This window comes from Cinclus cinclus, chromosome 3 (genome assembly GCF_963662255.1).
Source record: "Cinclus cinclus chromosome 3, bCinCin1.1, whole genome shotgun sequence".
Classification (NCBI taxonomy): Eukaryota; Metazoa; Chordata; class Aves; order Passeriformes; family Cinclidae; genus Cinclus; species Cinclus cinclus.
The window spans coordinates 100,064,519-100,091,569 of NC_085048.1; the positions used below are offsets into that span (position 1 = coordinate 100,064,519).

General features: G+C 45.3%; 1 protein-coding gene across 9 annotated transcripts; it reads left to right on the forward strand.

Annotated features, from left to right (window-relative positions):
- Positions 1–39: 39 nt before the first annotated feature.
- On the forward strand, positions 40–25,691 carry LOC134042736 (cystatin-like). Of its 9 annotated transcripts, none has more exons than XM_062490554.1 (12): positions 40–876; positions 6,193–6,365; positions 7,168–7,437; positions 7,987–8,431; positions 13,050–14,410; positions 14,603–15,743; positions 17,077–17,292; positions 21,718–22,267; positions 22,952–23,071; positions 23,159–23,686; positions 24,172–24,285; positions 25,302–25,691. In XM_062490554.1, exons 10-12 carry the CDS (start codon positions 23,405–23,407, stop codon positions 25,377–25,379), a joined length of 474 nt encoding a protein of 157 aa, XP_062346538.1. In that variant the 5' UTR covers positions 40–876; positions 6,193–6,365; positions 7,168–7,437; positions 7,987–8,431; positions 13,050–14,410; positions 14,603–15,743; positions 17,077–17,292; positions 21,718–22,267; positions 22,952–23,071; positions 23,159–23,404; the 3' UTR covers positions 25,380–25,691. The 9 variants fall into 9 exon arrangements, with proteins under 9 accessions (XP_062346538.1, XP_062346542.1, XP_062346543.1 ...); XM_062490558.1 differs by having other exon boundaries at positions 13,050–13,181; positions 14,122–15,743; XM_062490559.1 differs by having other exon boundaries at positions 13,050–13,181; positions 14,161–15,743.
- The last annotated feature ends 1,360 nt before the right edge of the window (positions 25,692–27,051 follow it).

The window sequence follows — 27,051 nt, forward strand, 5'->3', positions numbered from 1 at the left end:
CCCTTTCCCTGCCGAATCAACCAACCACAGCAAGACTCCGGCTGTTTGACGTGTCTGTCGGCCAATGGCGTGCGCCGTGGGTCGGGTGGGCGGGGTTACCTGCTCCAAGGTGTGCCGGGGTGGGCGGTGGGGAACTTACTGAGGGCAGGGCCGGGGAGTGGGGGAGTCGTCAAGGAGAGCGCGGTGGGCGCGAGGAGGATTTGGGCTGCTTGGGTCGCGGCTGGAAGGGATTGGGGCGGGCGTGATGGGGTCGGGGAAGCGGCCGAGGGGATGGCCTTGGGGCGGGGAGCCTGCGGGAGGAGGCGGCCGCAGCAGGGGGAGGTTGTTTTTGTTTGTTTTTTTTTTTTTTCTCCCTTCGAGGGCTTTTCACTACCTACTTTGGTGCGATCTCAGGCAGGCGGCGCTGATTGGCTCGGGCTGCTGCGGCAGGAGCCCAGTGCTTCCGCGGATGCCGGATCCTCGCGTTGCTTCATCCTGGCGGCCGAAACAACGAGCGGGTTGTCTTCGGGACAAAGGCGGCCCTGAGGAAACGCTGCTGCCGCGGCGCTCAGAGAAGTTGCTATTTCATGTTCATGGCAGTCCTGCTTGCCCTGACGAAAATACTAATTCCTTAATGTTTCTGGCCAGCAAGGCTCAGGTTGTTTGTAATTAGTGTACAAAGGCATCTGCTGCCGAGTTTTTAATTACCGAATCCTGACTGCAGTAATGTTCCAGGCTTGAGTCGGTGAGCAAAAACCCCCCAGCATCCCAAGCTTGTTGAGTCTGTGCCTCCGTGTAAGCGGGAAGCAAAACCAAGACTCGATGGTGGTGTTTTCAGGCCTGGGGTATGAGGCAACAATATTTCATTACAACCATCATGAAGCTTCACTATTAAAGGTGTGAGCAATGCTTACCTTACAATTTTCATCCATGTTGCTGTTCTAGTTAAAGAGGTTTAATTTTTATTTGATTTCCCCCCTCTTTGCAGGCTACCCCAGTAGATGCTCTTTGTAGATGTTTTTAGGCCTGTTCCCATGAGAGAGAAGTTGCTGAAAGCCCCTCATGCTGAAGATGGGTGCATTGAAAAAGCTGTCCTGTTTCATTTGGCTCTTGTGCTGGATGACTTACTCCTGCCAGGGGTTCCTTTTTGCAAAAGCTCTTGCATCAAATTTGTAATGAAACTAGCAAAAAACCTACTGGCATGACTTTGACTTTAATCAGCCTGAGTGGATAGTTCTTCTGTAGGCCCGTTTCTGGTACATTTAATCAAGGAATGCTTAAATATGACCCCAAATCTTGACTTATTTTGGAAGTATTAATAAGAATGAACAAGGATTTTTTTTCCCCTTTTGAAACGTAGTTCTAAAACAAGTCAGATAAAGTGCCTGTGTAGTAGGGAGAGCTGTAGTCTTGTGAGTGAGTTTCTCTGGACAGCTTCTGGTCCTGCCTCCCTTCTGTGATTGTGGCTTGGAGAGGAAATCAAGGCAGTGGTGGTCAGTGCTCTGTGGCAGTGCCACAGCAGACCTCCATCTCTGGTGGTGTGTAGCAGAAACCTGGGGCAGCTGTGCTTTCTAGTCATAATTGATATGGGTAATTTGTTTGTTACTGTTCCAGGCTTGCTCTTCAGAGATGGGTTTCACTCTGACAGAGGGGTACAGAAGTGAGACATCCTGGGGTGGAGATGATGCAAGGCATGATAACAGGGCTGGGACTATTTAATGCTGTGTACTTATAAGGGCAAATGAGTTGGCACTGGCCTCTTGGCCAGTCTGTTCTGGGAGGTGGTTTTAGAAAGGTTGTAGTAGGTTGAGAAAGTATCTGACTGGTTAAAGGAAATTCAGCAGGGACAAGAGCTCCTTCATCAGAGTAAAAGAAAACTCTCACTTTTTCCTGCCTCCTGAGAAGGATGTGCCTCCTCTGGGAAGGGCACTTACTCACCAACAACTACAAAAGCTTTTTGAAATTTTCATTCCCTAAAAGACAAAACAGTGTAGCCCAGTGAGGCTGAACACAGTGGATGTGCTGCTTTGAGGCAGGAACTGTGCACCAAAATACATGGACAGGCATGTGGTTATGGTAGTAGCAGCCTGCATTAGCACAAGGCTCCACAGCCCCTGCACTGCTGTTGCAGCATGAGCACTGCGAGCTCCAGCCCTGCCCCAGAGCTGCTTGCTGGGGATTAACAGTGTGTATGGCAGGTTGGGAGCCCCTGCTGCATGCCAGTTCTGTGCTGCTCGTTTTGTAGGGAAAGAGCCTGTTTCTCCAGCCCTGTGCTGCTCCCTGACCTGACGGTGCGCTCCTCATGTACTTGTCACCTTAAGCATCACCCCAACCCTTTGTAGCGCTGGGATTCCCTCAGCCCAGACTTGCAGCAGAGTCCTGTCAAAGCTGTTTTGTGGCTCTTGATGTGGTGCCTGAACCCTGGTTTGGGGAGGGCATGAGGAAATTTTGTTTCTGAGTTCCCTCTCTATCAGTGCCAGCCTTTGGATGGGAGGAAGACTTGGGCAGTGGTGAGGAAGTTACTGCCACTCTGACACCAACACCTCTGGCTTAGTGTGCTGCACACCCTGGTACAGCTATACTGGTGTGCGGTGCACGAGACTAAAGTCTTCTTGGGGTGAGACCCCTTTGTCCTCAGCCTCTCAGTGCAGTATGAGGTTGCCACAATGATAGACACAATTGCTGTGAAATGCACTGTGGAGAAGAGGTTTTTTTTTTTTGTTTTTTTTTTTTTTTTTTTTACTAGCTCTTCTGCTTTTCAACACTGAACTAGCTTTGCCCTTTTTTTTTCCCATAGTGTTAGCACTATAAATAAACTGCTGGAAGCACAGGCTGTACGTTTGGATGAACCATTATGAAAGGTGAATCCCTCTCTTAAGGCAAATGGTATCCACAATCAGCCTGGAACTTCCCCAGCCCCCCCCCCCCCAACACTACCCCCCCCCCCCAAAAAAAAAAATCCATTGTTCAGGCAGAGATTCCCTGAGAGATTCCAGCAATCCTGTAGCTGGTGGTGTCCACTTCAGGTCCAGTCAGAAACACTGGTGTGAACTGCAGCTGGCAAATGTCTGCTTAGTGAAGGATCACTTCAAAATCCAGCCTAGTCAATATAAAAAGTCACCCGTGGACTCAATTTTTGAATGAGACCCTACATCAACAAAAACCTGAGACCAATACATCCACTTCGCTGACTTTGTAGCTTTTGAGATGATGACTACTTGCTTACTTTATATGCCTCAGCTATTTGAACTCCCCCTCCCGTCCTCCAAGCTACTGACTCATTTCCTCCTCTAAAACCTTCCTTTTTTAGCCTTTTGCTCTGAAGTATTTGGTGTCTGTTTTGAGCTGTGTGCTCTATGCCTTACTTAGGCAAACTCCTACATCGCAGCCCTGCAAGCCATGCTTTTGTACCATGGAAATGGTTTGTTTTCCCTCATAGTTTCAGTCCTGAGAAGCAGCCTTGGCTACTGAGTGTGCTCGTCGACAAATTGCTGCTTTGCTGTTGGAAATCGGGGAGGCAGACAATCGGCAAAGCAGCTGGTGAGCTGAGGCGGCCGCTGCTTATGCTAATGCTGTTGTCTCCCTCTTAGCCCCGCTTCCCCCATCTGCCTGCGTCCACCTGCCATGTCTTCATCCACTTTTGTCCTGATCTCGCAGTTGGAGCAGGCATCACAGAGCCTCCTGTTTTGGCACCCAGACCCTGACTCTCTGTGCTGTCTGATGCAGCAAAGGAATAGGCAGTGTTCCACTGTAGACGGTGATGACCCTGAGCTTTGGTCGTGGATGATGGACGCTGCTGTAACAACATTAGCTGAGTGTGCCTGAAATACCGTGCCTTTTTCTCAGGGCTTGTGGAATATTTGCTCTGTGGTCTTGGCATTGCAAGGATCAGCAAAGATAATTTTAGACAGGAACAGAAAGTCTCTGTAAACTGTACAGTCATAGCTATTTCACTGGCAGAAAAAAAACCCCACGAGGAGACCATGCCTGTGCATTGCTGAAACATTCTGCTTAGCAGGTGTACTGGAGTAAAAATTTAGAGGGAAATCTGGGGACAGGAGAATCTAAGGGTAATTTCCAGAAACTGCTGAGATGCTCCATCCCTTTTCTGAGGAGGTGGTGCAGCAGACAGGATGCAGGAAACTAGAGCCTGGTATTTGGTCCAAATCCCTATCCTAGTCCATGGTGTGAGTCTGGACAAGCTGCTTTCCCCCTTTACATTACTTTCCTGTTTTTGAAGTGTTAACGTTGTTCCTGCTCTTTTGTATTGCAATTGGAGATTTAGTGCAGATGAGAGCTAGATGTTGCTTATCAGTACTTGCTGTTTTTACAGTAATGAAAAGGCTGTTCTTAAATTGCTACAGATGAAATCCAGAACTTTTATTCCCTTTAATTTGTTATCAACTTCCACAATTGCTGCAGGTTGCAATCCTGATTTCCACATGGTAAAAACTGCAGGCTATAAGCAACCAGACTAAAATTTGTCCCTGCTTGCTGCTGTAAAACTGGGTGAATTTTATCAGCCTCATCAGAACTGGCCTGGATTGAGTGGGATGGGGAAGTTAGCTCAGTGCTTCATTATGTCTGGGGCATTTTCTCCACTAGAAAGATGAAGAAGGAGATAACACAAGAAGGCTTCTCAGCAGTGGAACAGCTTCATGTTAATTTAAGAAAGCAAGGATGTCATCAAGCTACTCTCCTATCTGGCTTTTTAAATTTCCCTTTGATTTTGTTGCTTCTAAAACCTGTCTGAAGTACTTTTTATGGTGAAAATGAAATGCATCTTGCTCCAGAATCAGCTTAAGGGCTGGCCACGGCTCCACTCTCACTTAAAACAGGCAACATACAAAACTTAAAATGATGTATTTTCCCCGCATACACGGGAATTGGATCTTAAATCCCTGTCATTCTGAGAAGGGAGGCTCGTGTCGAGTACAGTGAGGGCTTGAACCCGTGAGTAAAGCTTTAAGCAACATCTCTGCCTGCATTGCCTGAATGCCTTGCAGTGTTCCCTGGGACTGTGCACCAGAGCTTTTTGCTGTGAGACAGGGCTGTGTGTGCAGCCCTTTTTATAGAGGGAGAGGGCTGAGCCCAGAGAGGCTGCACGGCTCTCACAGCCTCGGGCAGGAAATTTGTGGCAGGTGTGATGAATTCTTCGCTGCCTTTACACGGTAACACCCGACTCCTCGGGCCATTTCTGCTCTGCGCATGTAAGATGATAGTGCTGCTACAATGGATGCGGCACGACTGCAGGGATTTCTTGGAGAATAAGCATTTGTGTCTTATGTGGGCTTTGTTCCAGGTGTGGAGGTGGTTGCTGCTGATGCCATTAGTAATTGCTATCTGCAATGCCATTAATAATTATTTTATTCCCTGAATTAGTGAACCCCCACTCCTCACCCTCTGTAACCCAGACAGGAGGTTGTTGTAGCAGTTTTCTTACGACAGGGTTTGTGCTCAGCTGCATCAGAATAACAAAACCTTTTGGAGGAATGTGCTCATGCAGGATGACCCTTTGTTTTGACTTGGGAACTGCAGGCTTGTCTGTGTTTGTCAGGGCTGTGGCCACTTATTGAACCTGTCAGGGTTTGGCTCTCTGGAATGAAGGGAACTTGGCTCTCATTAAAATTGGGAGTTCATTTTATGGAGGGCTTCTGTGGGTAAGATTAGATGGGAGGTGAATTAGCACTACCCCATGTGTAGGCCAAGGTGATGTACAAGCATAGACTGGAAAATCCCCATCCCTAATCTGCTTATTGTATAACCATAAGAAATGCATGGGGTAATAAAAAAGGAAGCAATGAGATAGATTAGTCAGCACGATGAATGTTCATCAAGAGCAGCCTTATAGCTGTGGAGGATTTGCTAGAGGGTAGTGAAAGGCCCTTCAAAATGGTAAAAAGATAATTAAGTAGCATTGACTATGATTTCTGGGGAACACTGAGAATTTAGGGTGGTTACTGGAGGCCTGAGTTGCAGAAGTGGTTATGGAGAGGTAAGCACTCATTTCCCAACAACAGCCATGGCTGCTGTAACACTGGAGAGAAGCTACAGCACTGGAAGTGCCTGTGGAGCACAACTTGCATGAGCTGCAGGACAAATCTGCCCACAGCCTGGGTCTGGGTGGGTCTGAGTGCTATGGGAACTGCCTGTACCAGTGGTGATATGGGTGGTGCTGGGGAGAGCAATCATATCGTTTTTTTTGCCTTCCAGTGTGTCAGGTAGTCTCAAAAAAGGCTGTGCTTTCCTGGTGAACCTGAGCCTCACACATGGATGCATAACACTCCTACTACTACTGCAACTTGGGCTCTGCCAGTTGAGGTGGAGGAGTAGGAGGACATTGCAGAGAGACACACTGGGAAAGAAGAGGGTCTGCTGTGTTTCCTGTGAGTGTGCAGTAGATGGGAATCTCTGACAGTTTTCTTTACCTCTCTCCTATCTGTGTTGTGGGCTTGCAGGATGTGGACAGATTATGAATAAAGTCGAGAGTGGCTTGATAGCTGTATCTCTGCTGTAGCTATATTTATAGCTCTGGGTTGACAGCTGGGTCATGGTGAGCTATATATACCTGCTGTGGTTGGTCTTGTCCAGACCAACCAGCTATGGGAAGTCTCCACTGGAAAATAGGATAGTGTGAGTGGAGCATTCCTTTCCCACCAGCCTGTTTAGATCTGTTCTGTGTGCCTGAATCTGTGCTGGTGGCCTGTGCTGTGTGCTGGTTCTCTTCTGGCACACGGAGTGTAGAAAGGCTAGATGGGGTGGGGGCATGGACCAGCTGGGTGAGCCTGTGTATTCCCAGGCTTCAGCAAGCAGCGGTCTCCTTTGGAGCCTTCGCATTCCCCGAGTGGCACAGCCCACATCTCTGGATGGGTGTTCACCCAACAAGCTGCATTTGGTTGCTGGGAAAGACCATGGTCACAGCTGCATTTCTGAAGGGGGCCAGGAAGGACAGCTTGGCAGTTGATCGTGTATGGGCTGAATCTGGCCAGCCAGAGCAACCTCTTCCCTGAGCAGGAAGGGAAGGGCTCTGACACTTCTGCTGATTCAAAAACACTTGAACGTAACCAAAACACAACCCCTGGCCAATGTTTCACCTGCCAGATTGCCCATCACAGAAGTCTTTCTCCCAACATAGGATGCTTTGCTCTTGTGATGCTCACAAAGGTACTCCTGACCTTCCCTCCATAGGCTTCCAGGCTCATTTCCCCTCCTGTCCCGGATCCCGGCTGTCTCAGGCCCAGATTCAGCATCAGCCTTGCCCCGGCTCAAGGTGGAAGTGCCCCTGCAGCTGGAAGATGTCCCGCTGGGGAGGCCAGGCTCTGGGGCAGAGTGAGGCTCTCTCTTCCTTCTCCCAGCAGTTTGAGGGCAGTTCTCATGGACGCCGCTGGAGCGGAGGGACTGCCCTTGTCTCAGATCGTGCTGGTGACTAAAGGCACGGCACCATCTGGTGGTGAATTTGTAAGTCTGTCAGAGAACAGTCCTGACTTCCTCAGTCAGATGCAAACTAGCAGTTTCCAAATATTTTTTGTCTCCTTTTCATTTTACCCTCTTCCCTGCCCCCCCCCCCCCCCCCCCCCCTCCGCTGTGGTTTTGGGCTCCTCTGTGGCTTTGCCCACCTGTCTGATGTTCTTGTTTATCCCTAGCTGCTGTGACTATTTTTACAGAGACAAACTTGTCCAAGTCTGGATCATTCCTAGAGCATGGTGCAATTTCTCAGTCTGGGAAGAAGTGTTAGAGAGCTGCAGAGGCCACTGCCCAAGGGCAGGCTGCTACAGCCCAAGATGTGACAGCTCTGCTCCCATGAGAGCTGTCCTGGGTCAGATCAGAGGTCTGCCTAGCCTGGTGTCTTCTTCCTGGCAGGAGATACCTGGGGATGATAGACATAGGCAGTCAGCTGGCATCAGGAAATCATCTAGATGCCAGCCGCCCATATGCAGGCAGGAATGTCCTGAGTTTGGCATTGTGCCTCTACTTTTAATAACCTTCTGTGGATTTCATCTTTTCTAGTTTTGGCTCATCACCACCTGAACCCATGAAGATTCCTGGCATTTTCTACACCTGCTGGAGGTGCAGCTGGGCAGGAGACCTCTGCCTTGGGCAAAGAGCTGTCCAAGGTTGCACAAGCATTGTTCATCTGCGTACTGGGGCTGCAGGACAGAGAATAAGCCAGAAAGGACTGGTGATATGTCACTGTTGTTTCTCTTTTCCAGGTCCCTTGGAGGTACTAGATATGCCAGGAATATCCAGATTGTGGGTCTGCTGATCCTCAGGCAGAGAGGAGCGGCACCCAGCTCAAAACCAGATGCCAAGGTGGACCTTAAGAAGCAAATGTGTATGTGAGCTGTCTGTGTGAGACAGAGTAGTTTGATTCCTCCAGATCCCCTGAGACTGTTTAAGAGCTGCTTGGCACTTGACTGGGACTGTTGCCTAAGAAGGCAGTGCTAAAAATCAGGTAGGAAAAAGTGGAGGCCTCTTGTTTTGTGAAAATCATGGCAGTCAAAGCTCTTTTTCACCCAAAATACGTTGCATTTTGGCTGGGTCTTGTTTCTGTTTTGGGATGTCATGAAACCTGGATAGGTGACAGTAATTCAGTTGCTGTTGATTTTGTCATAAACCAAACACAGGTACCTCCTGACCTGTGAATGTGTGTCCCAGCATAGCTCACATGCCTGGGCAGGAGAAAGGGATGCCAGGTTTGTGAGGAGGAGCTGGGAGTTGTGCTGGGTTCTGAAAAAAGCCACCTCTACACTAGACACTGTCATGTTCATTGTTTGGATCTGACTGATCTCAGTGCCCTGGGAGAGAGCAGCACAGGACTGTGTTCCTGTTATCCCCAGACTTCCATGAGAGCAGGGAAAAGCATGGGGCCACTGAAAGTCCATCTTTGCAAATTCACATTTTGCCACCAGGGAGCTCCTATTCCTCATACCAGTCCAGTGGTGAGAAAACACAGGCCAACATGGCAAAAAAATCTCTCAGTGTCCATCGGATCCCAGCTCTTGTATAAGAGCTGGACTATGTGGTGCTTGTTCTGGCTTTAAAAAAAATACTATTTTAGTGCTTGTATGAGTTTTGTTCTTTCATTGCAGGTTTCTTAGGAATGGGAGAATATTGAGGCTGGCTAATGAGTGAAAACACAGTGAGCAGGTGGAAATGTGGTGACAGCAATGCATTTTTCCTCACTCTGGTGGTTTTGGATAGTTTTATCTATCTTGCTGATAGAATGGTAGAGCTGGAGAGGGTCTGCCTGCAGCCATACCCTTGCTGCTAGTTGACCTACAGCGAAGAACGTGCCACTTGTGCCACTAGAAAGAGTGTTGGCACAGGCAGTAGGTTTAGTTTGGTACTAATTTGAGTTTCTAATCGCCAGTGATACAACTTTTTCTGTTTGATTTCAGGGCTGAAGCATTTACTCCCATAGACAATGTAATTCTGACCTTTCCCATCTACTTTCCTGCCTTCCAATGCCCGATTTCTTTTCTGTTCTTACCTGGCACTTTCACAAACACATATTTCAATCTCCCACATTCCTACTTTGCTGAGGAGACAAGTCTTTCACAGTTGGAGGAACAGATAATTGGTATAGTTGAAATACAATTGGTATAACTGAATAATGATTAATTAATTAATAATTGGTGAAAAATTAGTAGTCAGAACACTACAGTGAGTTTGGAAAAATGACTGTGCTCCCTTTTTGGGGGCTGGTGTGATTGATGTGAGGTTACCTGTGGCAGAGTAATGTGTTCTCTGTGTTCCTGATAGCTGTATTAGTATTAGATCACAGCAAGGGACATCAGAGTTTGGAACCAGCAACATGTTTCCAAGGATGAGGATAGCAAAGCATCAGACCAAATTACCTGGGCAAGAAATTAATGTCCTTTCTTGGAAGTTCCTAAAAAAAAGCATTAAAAATGGTGTAATTCCTATCCCTTAGATAGTCTGTCAAAGGACAGAAAAGGTTTCTGTAGCACACAGAGAGAAGGGTGGAAAGATGTCTCTAGAGATCTGCCTGGCAAATCTCCTCATCTTAGGCCTAGACTCTTTCCTGTCAGAGATCCACAAAGGTTGTGTGCATTTTCTGTTGGAAACTGAGTGACATCATGCCAGGGAAGAGAAAAAAAAGTCCTTCAAAATCCAGGTAGTTCCCAAGAGAACAATTTTTCTCCTGGAAACCAAGGACACTGTTCTGGTACTTTTCAGTCCAATGTGGCTTCCTTCTGACTCTGTGCAGGAGAGACAAGTGGAAATGTTTCAAGTTAGGGTGAGTTTAGGAACATATGTTGGAAGACCAGCATATGCTGGCATGCATCTGTATGGGAATATCCATGGACAAAAAAAGCCAAAGCTCTCCTAAAGTGGGAGAACTTGCTTCATCATTTATTTACATACTTCAACACTTGCGTTTTCATGAGGGCTTAGGTATTTTGTGTATTAGCCAGAACAAACACAGCAGAGGGCTCTTTTAAACCGTTGATGAAATAATTGAGGGGCTTTGTGTCTACTTGTGATTTTCCACTTATTTGAGTTGCCTTTGAGATGTGCACTTAAAATCTGGCAAAACTCATGGGCTCCATTTTGACTTTGTGGTGGTCTTGGGAGCACTGCTTCTCCATAAAAAAATGTCTTGTTCCCATCCAAGCACAGATGTTTGTTTGTTTGTTTGCCTGTGACAGGTATAGGATTAATAGGATATTTGCTTGCTGAGCCATCCAAATCATGCTTTAACAGAAATTCTTTAAAGAAATTAAAAATAGTTTGTTATAGTACACTGGTTCAGCAAATACTGCAGTAAAACCTTTGGAATAGAGACTGAATGACAGAAAGAAATGAGTTATGTGTGGAGGGGAAATGGAAAGCATTTTTTATGGCATATTGCAGTGGTTACTAAGCCTTATGGCTTTCTCAGCAGTCTTAGGATGTTGTATTTTTTTTCCCTTAAAACCTTCTGTAAGAAAGACTTTGCATAAGAAACTCCATTTTCTAATTAAAAAAAAAAAGTTCCAACCCTTATGGTTGCTTATGAAAACATGACCTGAATGTTCCAGATAGGATGTTGAAATCAAAACCAAACAGGATGGAAAACTTGGTTCATAGCTTTATACTCCAGACAGCAAACAAACAGCTTTAGATTGGCGTAGAAATTCTGCAGTTTGGAAGTGTATCAATGTCTGACTTTTGGGACCTGACTGCAGGCATGAGGGCACATGTGATTTTGGATTCAGAGTTTAGTCTCTTTTTCGTTAGACAGTATTGATTTCATAAAAAGTAAATACTTCTGTAAAAGAAAAGTGTTGTTTTTTTTTTAATATATATTTCTCTGGTGAGAACACTTCTTCTTCCAAACTTTCTTTATCATTACTTGAGTACCTTTTTGTCTCTTGTTTTGTTCCTCAGTTAATTTTATTCTGTTCTGAGTTGAGAATTTCATCCTGAAACTTTTTTGGTACATTCTTCTTTCCTTCTGGACTTCAATGTTTCTGCCTGGTGATTTCCATTTGGTTAGGTTTTGATGTTGATCTCAGGTTTGGTGTTTTCTTCTATCCCTCATTTAGGCTTTGTCACCCTGTTCTTTGCTTTCCAGCTTTGTTTTGAGCAGGTGCTGTAAAATTCCACCTTGGGTTGTGGATGATGTTCCACCTAGATGTTGCCTTTTACCAGCTGAGCATGGGATGATTCCAAGTGGCTCAGTGTGGCCACCCAAAGTCACATTTGAGCTCATCTTCTCATGACTGGGAAAGCTGTTGCCTTTTTTGTTTTCCCAGAGGAGATGACTGAATTTTTGGTGAAAGACATGCACAGTGCAGGAATTGACAGAGAAGGAATTACAGTTCTCCAAGCAGAACTGACCCTGAGGGTCTGTAGTGACAAACTTTGTGGCCACACTCCTTGTGATGCAGTAGCATGGTGTGAAAGTAGTTGGAGGATGAAAAACATTCTCTCTATCCCGCACTCTGTTTAGACCTGTGTTTAGATCATCCATTGCTTAGGCTACACAAAATACTAACCCTAGTGTGATTTTTTTCTTTCCCAGATGTTTTTTGTTACTTTGTTAAGGAAAGATCTGCAGCTTTGGGCATCCTATACATGAGATAGAAATGTCTTAACCATAGACAGGCTGGCTAGATCTTATTTATCAGAGTCCTACTTATGATTTTGGGAGAGCAGAAGGATACTTCCATTTAGTGGGACACTTGGGCAGTGGAGTTCCAAGGAGTGCTCCCTTGTCATGCAGTCAGAGGACTGAACTGGGAGGTTGGCCACAGTTTTCATGGCTTGGGAAAGAGAGGGAAAGGAGACACTTTGTGGAAAGGAGGCCAGCTTGTGTGGAATATGTCTACCTGCAAGAGAATGTGAGGTGTCTGTAGTGTGTTATAGGACTGGTCTGGCCCTAGAGGTCTCACAGAGAAGCCAAAGAGTAAAAGGGACGAAATACATGTGGTTCTTGAAGGGCTTTGTCATCCTTTGCAGGGTAACTCTTCAGAACACGTTATGGCCCTTTGGAAGTTAGCTCTGCTGGTGCTTTTTGATGTTATTTTGCTGGATAATCACTGACATCATCTGCTTAATGTATTATACAGCTACAATTTAATTTTTCTCTCTGAAAACTCCTGCTGAGAGAATTGGTGTACTTGGGCAGGTATTCAGCTGTGGCAGTCTTCATGGGATGCCTTCTCTCCAAAAAAGGGAAAACCCTAATTACAGCAAAGCCTCTTATTTCTTCTGTTTAATGGTGTATGGCTGGCAGCAAGGATGGCAACGGAAAAGCAGCAAGGTTCTTTTAAAATTGGTATTAATGGGAACAGACACATGGGGAGAGATAGACTAGATGAGCCTAAAAGCAGCAGCTGCAGAAACAAGAGTTACTTGTTTACCAAGACCATGGTATGCCCAAGAGTTAAAAAATGAATGAAGCTGGGCTTCATCCTTTGGGTCTCAGGTCTCAACCCTGCTAATGATTGCTTTAAAGAACCTTATATAAATAATTTAATTTCTTTCTTCCTGGCCTGGATCTCCACTGAGAATGACTGTTGGTTTACTTTTTTTTTTTTCTTTCTTTTCTTTCTTTCCAGAATCTCTAATCTCAGCTGTTTGGTTACTGCATGACTCCTACAGTGCAAGACACTTCCACCATCTAAATCCAAGAGTGTGGACTTCACAACAGAGGACGGGGGGGACTGGCTGTGCTGTTCTCTTGACCATAGGTGAGAGGGTTTTGGAGAAATGGCTTTCATGTAGGGTCAGAGTCAGAGAGTTGTGCAGAGGCCTCTGTCTTCAGTGGGATCCCCCTTTGCCACAGGCTTCAACTCACCCCAGCATTGAGTCTCACACAGTGACTGAGCTGGTAGGGCCCAGGTAGAGAAGGGAGAACAGCAAGGGGTCAGAGCTGGAGGCATCTCTGGATCCTGCTGGACGCCCAGTCTGGAATCAGAAAGGGAGCAAAACAGGGGCAGCTTAGAGGTCTCTTGTGATTCTTTGGCTGCTTTCTCAGATTCCTCTGTTCTGTGGATTCCCAGCAAACCTCAGCTTCTGCTTCATGCAAAGGGCTGTGCTTCCTCTGGTATTGCTTCTCTCACAGTGAGAATCTTCGTGCTCTTTCTTCCCCAAATCTTCTGCTTTGGAATGTCCAGTTACACAGGCATTGTGTCTTAAAGGAGACTGATTCACTGACCACCCACATCATAACACCTGCCCTTGGCTGATGTTCACTTGGCTATAGAAACCCCCTTAGAAGGGCCCCAGTGTTGCTCATGATGAAGCAGATGGAGTTTCTAAATTGTCTCTTTAAGGACTTACAGAAGCAGGTGTTGGAGTCCCTGAGTTTCAGGCAGGTGAGGTACTATACAGATGTTTTCTGCATTTTTTCTGCAATAATCTACATGATCATAAGAGGTCTGCAACCTTCTTTTTTTGTTTTTTTTTTTTTTTTTTCATCTTCTAAAGCAGCCTGCATGCAGGCCAGCATTTGTAATAGGACAGGTAAAATTGTTTTAGTTTCTCTTGTGATTCTGGAAAAACTGGGGCCCTAGCAACTGCCTCATATCACTGAGGAGAGGGTAGCCTGGTTTTCAACTGAATTAAAGCACCCCTTAACCCTGTGCAAGGCTGTGCCAACAAAGGAGTGAATTGCACCCATCTGTTTAGACTTTTGAGGTGACCTTGAAATACTGGACCCTTTCACAGCCAAAATCCTTCAAGGTGTGGGGAAGAGAGCCTGCATTCCTGACCAGTATTAAAGCGGACATTGTTAATTACATGTGAGGTTGGATTATTGCATGCATGGAGCGACTCCTTGATGTTGATCAGTCAGAAGTACATGAAATACACCTTCGAGTTTATTAACAATGACCTCCTGGAGGGACTCTCCCCCTGCGGCCGAAAGAAAATATGCTGAGGGAAGAAACAAATAAATAATAATGCGATTAAATGAGAGGTATTGCGCATATTTTCAATCTCTTTCTCCTGATTCTGGGCCTTGAGTCAAATCTGGTTCACACAAATCTATTTTTTGTGTTCTTGGACAATAACTTTGCTTGTACTGGCTTTACAAGCCATCAGTTGTACTAGAAGTTCAATTAATGACCATATATTGACAGCTCCCCAAATTCACATCTTACTTTTCCAGGAAGGATCAAATCTTCAAGAACAATGTAGAAAGATCCTACAGGACAGTCCTCACCCAGCATGAGCTGACTTCAGTCCTGTGAACTCCAAATGATTTCTGAGGTTGTGGCAGGTGAACACTGAATTCCTTTTCAGTGTCTGCAAATGCACCAGCCTAGGAGGAGGAAGCAGATCTTTTAACCACTCTTGAGTTTCAGCTCATTGTATAGCAGGAACAGCAAGATCCAGGCAGAAGGACAGAGAGGCAAGCAGCAGAAAGATTTGAATTTTGTGCACTGCCTTTCTCCCCACTTCTTTAGGTTTTCATCCAAGCAAAATTTTATCCTGGAATTTGAAGGAAAAAGACAAGATGTCTTTGTGAGTAGTTTAGATGAGTATTTTGGGGGAGATTTAAATTTTTTCCTGGAAGCCAACAAAGGGTTCAAGAGACACGTTCTCATTATTGAAAGTTAAGGATAGCTAAGGTGTTACTCCTGCTGCTGCTGTTTGCATCAAGAAAGCATTACCACACTGGAGAAAATGGCATTATGTGGCTGCCTATATGTTTTTGAGCCCGGAACTGAAGTGCTGGGCTGTAAACCCTCCAGGCTTCTTCCTTTGCACCAACTGGGCACAATGAGGCTTTTGCTTTGGTCTGCACAGCAGGACTTGTAGGTGGATAATGCAGCTTGATACTGAAGTGGCTGTGATGTCCTTGTAATGAGTGCCTCAAAGCATGTTCAGCTGCTCTATTTTCCCAAGTGAAGTGCAGCCATGGTAATCAGGTCTTTTTGTTGTTGAGTAATTTCCTACTACTTAAAAAACTGATCAGGTGGAGTCCTGAAGCTTAACAGCCAGTATCCCAGTGCCCTATGGAATACTTCAGCCTGACACCAAATGATTGAGAATAACTGGAAAGAAAATACCAAGTGCCAGTGTGGTTACTTAATTCCACACCCAGCTGCCTAACTTCATTCTGTCCTCTCTGATTTTGGAGGTCCCCTGGCACTACAAAAGAGGAAGGGCTGAATGCATAATGTCAGTGTATTATCCAAATGAGACTGCCTGCCTTATCAGCTGAGTGGCTCTTGGGCTTTTAAAAATCTCTCAAGGATGATACAGGAGCATGCATAATTTTTATTCTCCTTCCTACTGTCACTCAGGTAGGATTTTGTTTATTTGATTGGTGTCTGTGTGTGTTTGTATGTGAATGGTTTTGTTAGTTTACTCTTAGGCAAATAAGAAACCTATTTTGCACGATAAGCATCTCTGCATATGACATGCTGCTGCTGGGCTGGTGCAGTGATGTATCATCACAGCCTTATGGATTTTGTTTCCTCTCAGACATCTCACAATAAGTTGCGGGGGTTTTTTTCAGGCTCCAGCCCCTTGTGAACATATGCAAACTTTGCTATTCATTATACTACCTTATGATCTTGGCTGCCAGTTTGACAAAGGAAAACCAGGAAATCTAACCTTGATTTATGATTGATGTATTTTAAAAAGATCCAAAAAGCAGATTAAAAAGGCATTTAGAGTGTATTGGGTTTGAGATATTTCAAAGGTAATCTCCTACCTGTAGAGAGCATGATTATTTTTCAGTATCTGATATTTGCTATTTCATTACTGAGTGACGACAAAAGCCGTTGTTCCTCCTGCAGGCCCCATTTCTGTGGGAGAGCCATGCAGAGATTAGAGTTCTGCAGGCTGTGCTTTCCAGTCCTGCAGGAACCAGTCAAAGGCTGTTATCTTTAGACAAATTCAGGTATCAGGCCTGGAGGGGGGGCACTGAGATAATGTGTGAGGGGCTGCCACAATGGAGATTTTTCTGGGAAGTTCAACCAACCTCTGGAAGTGTGTTCAGAGAATAGCCCTGTGTACACACTAGGAATTGCCAAAGGGAGAGTAGGTGCCAAGGGTTGTGGAGTCTCCCTCACAGGAGATACTCCATAACAGTCTGGGCACAGTCCTGTGCCACGTGTTCTGGATGACCTTGCTCGAGCAGGGTCCTTGGACCATATGAGCCACTGGTTCCTTCCAAACTGACCGGTCTTGGGATTCTGAGCTGTGGTTCACCAACACCACATCACTGTAGCTGAGCTCTTAACAATAAAACACCTGATCCATGTGGCTTTTCCTACAGGAGCTGGACACAACTCTCCCATAAACTGCAGTGAAACAAAAGCTTCCTTGTCCTTGCCCTGTTGTCAGGTTGATCAAAGCCTAATTATTAGCCAGCTGGGAATCTGAGAAGGAATTTTATTTCTTCAATATTCACAATTTTATCTCATGTTTGCACATTTTAATTATTTCTGTTCAATTTATCTAGTGCCTTAGGTCTGTTTTTTACAGACATCTTACATAAGATTGCTGGGAGAATGTTGTGCAAGTCTTTGTGTGTTGCAGTCAGGTAGATAAATGATAAAAGAAATGCCTCATAAAATCAGGCCTTGCTCTCTGCTAAATTAATAGCTAGCTTGTCACTTCTATGTGCAGCTAAGTGACTTGAAAGTTCCCATGTGAAAACAATCTAAAGCATGAAAACAACACAACAAGCTATTCTATAAGAGAACAGTAAGAGAACTGTTTGCATCTGCAATAAACAAGAAATCTATCTCATGGGAGTTACGTGAATAAAGAATTGGCTTTTCCTGCATGAAGAAAATGGAGTCTTGGATGGTTTATGACAATACTTTGTGAACATCTCCATTGGTAAGTGTTGCCCTACTAGGTGGTGAGACCCATTCTTTGCTATTCCCTCCACCCTCTTTAGATTTCTTTCTAAGGCTTGTGCTGGTGACATTTTACACCTCTGTGTCATCCAATGTGTTAGGTGCAGTGATCTGCTGTGGATGACTTGGATGACTGAAACTTTTGAACTAGAGCAAACTGACAGCAACTACTGGATACAAAGCTGTTGTCTCACTCACAAATAACCACTTGTTTGAGTAAAAATACTGCTCTGAAGGAAAGTCTTTACTTGTGCCCTTGAGCTTGCAGAAACCTGAAGGATGGATAACTATAAATGTGGGTTGCAGCATGGCCTGTAGATTAACTGTATATTAATTAAATAATGATCATTGATGCAGTAATCTTATTTCTATGTGACAATACATATTCTTCTGAAAGGCCCTTTCATGTTTTGGAGTGGGTTGGTCTTTTTGCTGGATGTGCATGTGTAGAGCAGTGAGTGAGTAACTGGAGGGGTGAATTTTCAGGTTATTCACAATTTCACTTCCTTCTTGAGGGAAAAATCTTAGTGGCCAAGTATCCCAGTTTGTCTGGTACGGGTGTCTGGTTTTGATTGCAGGCTACCTTGATGATTCCTCTATTGCAATTGTTAAACACAATAGGTGTCCCTGCCCCTTCCCATGGTTCAAATCCATCAGGCACAATGTGGAAAAGAGTTTAATCCTTCGTAATGAGAAGCAGTGAGACCTGCTGGCAAGTCAGCCGCTTGAGAAAGAGGCTGTTTTCTACGCTCAGATGTTTCATAGATCCAAGTCTTGCTTCCCCATTCCCTGCAATAAAGTCTTAACCAGGCAGAGTTTTCTGCGCTGAAATGCTGGGCAGACAGGAACTGTAACCACTTCAAAACTTAAAACAGAGGTTGTACCTCTGGTTGTATATGGGGATTGTGAAAATATCCAGGCTATGCACCACTGATTTGTCTTCCAATGAGAAATCTTTTATTTGAAAGCACAACAGTTGTCTCTTAGAAACAAAACAACAAAACCAAACAAAAACTTAAAACATACCTCTCCAAGATCATAATGAAAAAAACAAAGCAGTGCCATGCAATCCAAAGCTTGGCTGTGCTAGGATCATAGCAGAGGAGCTGACTTGTGCCAATGAAAAACTTGAGGTCCTGGATGGCCTTTTAATTGTGTGTTCTTGCAAGGATTGGGGATTTGTAGTCTTGCTCTTGAAAAAGGGGCCTTCATCATAAATATGTGTAGTTAAAGTGTGATACTATGCTGAGTGAACACTCAAATTTGTGCTATTCCCTGAAGCCCTTGGACTTCAAAACAGTGAAGTTACACTACAAGCTGTTGCTGAGGGAGGAGAGAAATTATTTGATTTATGGAGAGATCAAGTGTGGTGTGACTGTCAGTCAACTCCTGGAGAGCTTGGGGGAACTCTGCAAGGACATGGTGCTACTGCGGAGGAACTGCTTTCCCCTCTGGACTTCCAAGGATCTTCAAAGCCTCCTCGGAGCTCTACTCTTTGTATCCCAGTCTAGTATCCCAGCAGGCTGCTGGAGTGCCCCTTTCAGCACAGCACACAAACATACACTTCATTTTAGGCTTCTTCTTAGTTATGTGAAGTCACTGGTAGTCATCAGAAGCTAAGCTTAAACACATACTCCATGCTTTGGATTGGATTGGAGACCAAGAACAGAACTAATTTTCTTCTCAGCTCTGAACCAAACAATTCCTGGTGAAGAAAAAAAAACCCATCTAATAAGAACTAATAAACACAAATTTACACAGCTAAGCTATTTCTCCTACAGGCTGAAGCAAACAAATACATAAGTTAAGAATACAGGGGAAAAGAAAATGGCCAAATTATTCATAGTAAATACAATATAATGTAGCCATCAAAGGCACCAGATTGCAGAAAATCTCTGGTAATAATTTTGAATATATGCTATTGCTGTGCTGATATTTATATTTCTCAGAGTAAAAACAGAAAGCTGCTGCAGAGGGATTTTTTTCTAAAATTCCAAATGCACCAGTGCTTCACTTAAACCAGCACCCACTTTCAGTACCATGGCTTCACTGTTTCAATTGCACAATCTGACCATAACTGATTGCAGTTATTTGAAATGCAGCTTTTCCTGCTGCCAATTACTTTGTTTACTGGTTGTTTGTAAACAATAATGCCTCCCCTCACGGGCATAAGGGCAGATACTAATCAGATACTAAGCAGATACTACATCAGTAGCTACTAAGCAGATGTCTGCAAGTGAATACCCACTTAGAGGGTATTTCTTAGAGGCAGATTATCTTCTGCAGTGGCATAAAGGGAAGGGATTCAAAGCAGGTGCTGCTGTCATCCCACAGGTGATGTGGCAGCCTAGGGCTCAGCTGCCACCGTCTGCAAGGTGATAATCATTGACCTACTTGAGATCAGTGCTGAGAGATGTTTGGCACTTAACTCCTAAAAGTGACCACCAGTGACTAAACAGCCCTCAGTGCTATCTGCACTTCTTTTCTGTTAATTGTTTTTTCTGTTCCCAAGAAATTTAAGGCTGTGCTTTCAAGAGAGCTCAACACCCAGATTGAGCCTGTGTTTCCCAATAGCTCTGTTCCCACTGAATTGCCCGAAAGGTGCACTCAGCACTAAGTGCTAGGCTCATTTAGTTGAACTTGAAGGGGGTTGGTCTTTATTAATCCAGTTATACTGCCAGCACAGAAGTATGTTCAGAGCAGCCCTTTGGTGCTCTTGAAGCCTCTCCTGGTATATGCTGTGTTATAAGTGTTTGATACACACACTGACTCAGAGCCAATTGTACATCAAGCAGTGGAATTTATTAAGCAAGCGGTAACAAGCAAAAGCAGCGCTGGGCGGCCGGGAGTTAGCACTCCACAAACGGCGCGCACTTTCCTCTCTCAGTCCTTTGGGTTTTATACCCCTTGTTTCTGCTATACGTGTCCCTTTTGCAATCGTGTCTGCGCTGGCACTGCCTGTTGATGGGGGTCGTACTTTGCCCTCCGGTGGTCGTTGGAATGAAGAAGACTCCTCTTCCCGGCACAACTTCTGCCTTATCAGTAGATCCTTTTTACACGTTGAACAATGGATACTTAAGTATGGTTAATTAACTCAGCTCAAACTAATCAAGACATTCTTGTGGACTACGGGTGCATGACTTGTGCCCTCTCAGATCGGTTCTATTCTTTGTTATTTTATTGAACTCTTGGTAGTCCTTCTATTTTAATGAACAATTTTTATGTTGTTTTTATTACATGCTGTTTTCCAGCTGAGCAATCACCTTGCAGCCTATCCAGAAAAGCCACTCCTGGCTTTTGGCTTGTGGCAAGAGCTAGCTAGTATGTGAGGGCATGTGTACATGCAGACGAGATGTGGCTGTGTCCTGTTTCATTGTGCATTTTCAAATCAGCTGTCTGGATTTCAAAGGCTACCCTTTTTGAAGCTGAGAGACAAGGCAGAGACCTGGTTTTCTTTGTGTGGACAAGTCATGGCATTGCCTCCATTCCTCTCCTGAAAAAGAATGCCTCTGCATGCCAGAGCAGGGAGTGGTGACCACAGGTCTCAAAGGCAGGCAGAGACTCTATTTTTCCCACCATCACTGAATAAGCTGATATGGGATGGGTTTGTTTCCATAATCAGTGGACACTCTTCTACTGCACTGAAATAATTTTGCCTTTGGTACTGAATCACTCTCAGACCCATCTCATAAACTGCTGACTGTCTTGTTCAAGAGGCCTTTTTTTTGTGAGCCCCTGGGACTCATGCGAACATATACAATCCCTGCATTTGGTTCTTGCTGTCAGTTTGACAGGAAAACCAGGAAATCTAACCTTGATTAATGATTGATGTATTTTTAAAAAGAGCCAGAAAGGAGATTAAAAAGGCATTTAGAGTGTATTGGGTTTTGAGATATTTCAAAGGTAATCTCCTACCTGTAGAGAGCATGATTATTTTTCAGTATCTGACATTTGCTATTTCATTACTGAGTGACGACAAAAGCCGTTGTTCCTCCTGCAGGCCCCATTTCTGTGGGAGAGCCATGCAGAGATTAGAGTTCTGCAGGCTGTGCTTTCCAGTCCTGCAGGAACCAGTCAAAGGCTGTTATCTTTAGACAAATTCAGGTATCAGGCCTGAAGGGGGGGCACTGAGATAATGTGTGAGGGGCTGCCACAATGGAGATTTTTCTGGGAAGTTCAACCAACCTCTGGAAGTGTGTTCAGAGAATAGCCCTGTGTACACACTAGGAACTGCAAAGTGGAGAAATCTCCAAATTTAAAGATACTCTTTCAGTTAAGAACACAAGCCCCCAAGTTAATTTTTGTGCCATGAAAACTACCCTGGGGACATGGCTCACAGCAACACTACCCATTGATGTGGCCTTCCAACTTCCGTCTGCCATTTCTGTTGTCCCTGTCTTTACAGGCTTGATCCTACAAATCTTACCAATGACTTCAATGGAGCATTTTATCTTTCAGTCTTACCAATGACTTCAATGGAGCATTTTATCTTTCAGTCTCACAGACACAGAGCTGTCCATATAACTCTCCAGCTGGACTGTGGCCTGGCTGACTGTACTTCACAGGATCTCTGTGCCCATATAGGTGGCAAGAAGCTTTTGCTGGAGACTACAGAACATTTATTTGAAGTATTTTCTACATATGTGCACATACTGTAATGTCTGGAGTTGTAAAAGTGAAGCTTTCATGTTTGACAACTATATTTTTGAAGGGTGAAAGAGAGATGAGTCGCAAGGCAAGAAGTTATCTGGAGAAATTAGTAAGCCCGGTATCATAAACAGCTCACCAACCCTGAGTGAAGTTGAGACATGGACAAAAAGGCAGATGAAAATATGTTGGATATTGCTCAAATATCAACCACAAAAGAAGATGCTAAACCACTGTTTTTCTAGTTATAGGGATGGCACACAGTATTACAAACTTTTGCAATGTTATCATGAATCTTCTGTTGCTTGGTAAGTTCTTTAATTATCAGCTTCTTTATTTATGTGGTTGTTAGTGAATTTCTGTTTTATACTTTTAAAAATGCACCTCTGATAGAGCAAGATAGATGCACCCTTCAGAAATGCAAAATGCAGCTTTATTTCATGAACCAGGTGCCCTTTATTCATCAGAACGTATTTTTTTTTTTTTTTTGCCGAGCCTTTTTTTCTCCTTATAATTGCTTTGCTTCAAGTCCTGATTATGTGGGGTTTGGACTGGCAATAGTCAACAAATTCCTCTTGTTTCTGTTTGGGTGCCTGCAGGTGATTTTGGTGGTGTCCTTTCTGGGGTTCTGAGCAGCCTGGTCTAGTGGAAGGTATCCCTGTGCATGGCAGGGGTGTTGGAGTGAAACGATCTTCGAGGTCCCTTCCAGCCCAAGCCATTCTATTATTATTTCTCTCACTACAAGAACAACCCCAATGTCCTGTCAGTGTTAGCTCAGCTTGTTGCCATCTGCAGGGATTTTTCCATGCTGGATATTGCTGGCATTCAGGCAGCTTTTCCCATCAGCAGACTAAGCCCTTTCCATTACAACGCAAGCTGTGAATATTCAGGTGCAAAACCTCCTCCTCTTTCAGCTAACAACTCCGTGAAGGCTTAATCTCACCGGAGCTGGCTCCCTCATGCTATATTAAGTCCTGTCCTTCCAAACTTAGGGTTCCTGACGGGATGAGCAACATAATGTTGGTGTTTATGGGAACAAATGTGAAGTGAAGCCATCTGTCTGGGAATCCTCGAAGAGCAGATGAGACAACACCAGCGCTGCGGAGGCAGAGGTAGGAAATTACTCAAGGCGTTTTGTGCTGGGAACAATACCGGTAGCTTAAAATGCTTTTGTGGCTTTTGTTTTCCCTTCGCAACAGAGGGAAATAAGCACAAGAATAACCTATAAGGAGGGTGAGTCTGGAAAAAGCCTCCAGCTTCCCGTGCGGGAAAGCATCCTCCCCCTCCTCCTTCTTCTTCTCCTCCACTTTATTCCACCCCGACCCTACGGAGGACCTCAGCCGACACCCCAAGGTCGCCGGGGCCGGAGGGTTCTGGCTGGGGCGGGGCAGCCCAGGGCTCGGCCCCAAAACACCGCCCGGCCCGCCCCGCCCCACGGCTTTAAAATGGCTGCGGCCGTGAGGGGGAGAGGGGAGAGTGCGGTCATGGCGAGCGAGCGGGTGGCTGTGGTGGTGGCCCTGCTGGCAGTGGCCCTGCTCTTCTTCGCCGGCGCTGTGCGAGGTGGCGAGCTCCGCCCGCGGCTAATGGGCGCCCCGCAGACCATCGACGACCCTGAGAATGATGAGGGCCTGGAGCGGGCTCTGCAGTTCGCCATGACGGCGTACAACAGGGCCAGCAATGATATGTACTCCAGCCGGGTGGTGCGGATCATTAGCGCCAAGAGGCAGGTGAGCAGCTGGGGGGCGGCACTCGCGGAGGAACCGGGAATGAGGCTGGTCGGATTCCTTTGGAGAAAGGGCACTCCGCGAGCCGGAGGGCCTCTGCAAGCTGGCGTTTTCTTCCTCACAGGAATTGAATAAAAGCCCTGTTTCATATCTTGGCTTCTCTCTGTCCGAGTGACTTTCGTTGCTGCGCGCTACAGAAGGAGCCAGGGGCTTCCTTGCGCTGCTCATGGGTTAACACATGTCTCTGTTTATTGCTAAGGAAGCTGCTTTGTGGGACGTGTTTACTTGAATTTTGTTTCCTGTTTCTAAGGGGTGCCAAGTGCCTCTTTCACGGAGGTTGCCACATACTGTTTTGTCTGTACTTTCCCAGTCTGTTTTCCATCATGTAACAGGAGCACTGCCTGCCTCTCTGCCAGGCTTCTCTCGGCAGAGAGCCCTTCTCCGTGTGCTGTGAGTAAAGTTGCCTCTGCTGACTTGTCATGTTCCAGATCGTGGCTGGAGTAAAGTACATAATGGAAGTGGAGATTGCCCGGACAACCTGCACAAAGCCAGCAGCTGATATCCAGCACTGTGCATTCCATGAGGAGCCCCAGATGGCCAAGGTAGGCTCCAGGGCACAGCCTGCTGACGCCCACCCCTCCCTGTTTCCAACCCCATCCCACTGACGGGCTTCGTACAGATGGGCTGTGGTCAGTGTACCCTTGTCTACCTCAGCCGACATCAGAGACTTTATGCCTTTATTCTTAACAAGGCAAAGGAAGTTTTGCCCTTGCAGAACTTGTCTTGCCAGCTGATGTCAGAGAAGGCAGGGCTTTTTGGCTGTTTTTTAAGTGGTGCTCAGGCTAGAGCAATACATGTCTCAGTCCTCTTAAGAAGTAGTCATGGTCTGGATTAGAAGGGTACGTGAGGAGAGTCTGCCAAGCCTACAGCCTCCTGGCTGTCAGTCTGACGTCCTCAGTCCCCACAGAATTCTCATTTCTTCTTTCCCATGGTGATGTAAACATACTTAGCACGCTTTCCTGTGACACTTCTATTGCTGCGAATAGACCTTTAGGCAAAGCGCTGCCCAAAATAAGCAGATCACCCCATTTATCTGTGCCTACCAAGCAGTTACACAGGCATTTTGTAATGAGTAATTGAGCTTTTTGGGTGGGAGTACCAAACGTGTCTGCCTTCATCTGGCCTGAGTTTTTCCTATAGTGTTTCATTCCTTCTGTTGATGGCAGCCTTTTTTTCCTGCATGTGTGTGGACTGTAGCTGCACGTAAGAGAAACGCATAACTGGTGTGTACTGTTATGGCAACTGCAGTGATGTGACACAGGTACACGTGGCTTAGATGTGCCTGTAGGCTTTATGTTTGAGTATTAATCCATGCTGAAAGCTTTCCTCTCTGAGTGGATAAAGGAGATGATAACCTGATCTTCAGCAATGCTGACTGCTCAGCTTAATTTCTTAGGGTTTATTTAAGAGATGTGATTTGCTCTGAGCACAAGAGTGCTGTTCCAGAATACTTGTCTGGAGAGGGCAAATCTAGAGAGCCACAAGAGTGAAGATCAGCGATAAATGACACTGTTTCACGCTCTTATCTTCCTAACTGCTGTTTCTTTTTTTTCCCTAGCACACCATTTGCAACTTTGTAGTGTTGAACGTTCCTTGGCGAAACCAAGTGGAGCTGCTGGAGAGCAAGTGCCAGTAAGCCTGTCTAGATTCCAGCAGAGACCAGCAACTGGTTGTTCAGACTTAAAAGAAAAAGGCAATAAGATTGAGATGGGCTTTATCAATGCCTGTAACTTGGATACTGACGTATGCTTGTGCTATGCAAATTAAACTATGTAACTTCACTTTTAAAGCACAGTATGATCTCAATGTTTTCCTTTTCGGAATTATTATATTAGAGCAGCTGTTTTGGTATTCTATGGCTTTCCCAATAAATTCACTCCAGCATCAGACTTATTAAAACCCCTTGGTTAAGGGTTAAGTGACTACTGTAAACATAAACAATTAATAATTGCCATGATGTGTGGTTTTCTTTGATCTTCTGCTGTCTTGGAGGGAGGGTTTGGTTTTAGTTATCACCTATGCTATCCTCTTGAGGAATGGAATGAGAAGGAATATTGGGTCCTGATCACAGAGGAGACAAACCATGCCTGCTTCTCCCTTAGCCTGGCCTGTGGTTTTGAGTAAAAGATGGTAGCTTTAGCTGTTTTCACTGAAGGAACTCTGCTTTGGAAATATCTTGATCTTGGGAAGATTAGCTGAAACTGGTCTTGAGACTGCAATGGTTTTGGGCCCTGGCTGCTGTACTCTTCTGTTCCAAGGCTGTAAGGAAGGAGGATGCTCCCCTTGAAAAAGTTACATTTTCAGGTAGTAGGGGAAGGTGCGAAGTTGAGAGAGAGAGTCTGGGGAGTGGGTGAAGGTGAACAGGGGGGGTGCTTCTTGTTTTTTCACAGTCCTGATGAAGCAGGAAATTGTCTGTCTTGTGTTTTTGCTTTTCTGTATTTTGAAGTAAACCTTTTCCTTTTGGTGTAAATCTCACCCATGGATACAATGAGTCCAGCTCCTTGGGAGTGCATCTTCTGTGGGTTGTTCTTTATCCCAAGTGAGATGCCCCTTCTCATCATTGCTGGGGTTTGCCAAGCTTGCAGTGAACTTTAGGCAACACCTTGATTCATGTTCTTGGGAGGATGAGCTGGTTGCTTGGCACCAAAGATCTGCGTCTAGGTTGTGCTCAGATCCAGTATGACTAAATCCCTGTTTTCCCTCCTTGTCATCCCATTCTCAGTGCTCTGCATGAAGGTGACCTGTTTTTTCTTGCCAGCCGGGTTAGTGACTGTTTCCATCTGCTGACCCTGGAAATCCTGGGTCAGGTTGCTCAGATGCCCTCAGTTGTCCTTCTCTAACTCCTCAGTTTATACATGCTTATTCCCTGGCTTCCATCTGCACAAGGCAGTGGTGAAGGGATTCCCTCACCCTTTAGGTGAGTTTGCCTCTGTTAATCTTTTATCCTCTTTGCTTGAGGATGGGTGATTGCACTGGTCTCCTTCAAAAAGAGTCTAGGCCAAGAAATGAAGGTGCAGATAGACATGAGGCATTTCCAGCACTTTGTTGTATTTATTAACCAGCAGCTCAGAACTGCATGGGGGAAAAAGTGTGTCTGTGCCAGAGAAGATGAGAGTTTGAGTGTTAGGAGCTCCTGAATCTGGAGGTGTTGCATTTTCCTGTTGAAATGCCAGTGGCTAAGGGAATAAACAAATGACACAAACCTATCCCATGCTCACAAGCTGCTGTGTGTCAGCCTTAGTGATTATAGCCCTTGGAGAAGTGCCAAAAAAAGCCTGACCTAATTTAAACGACTTCCACTGTGGGCT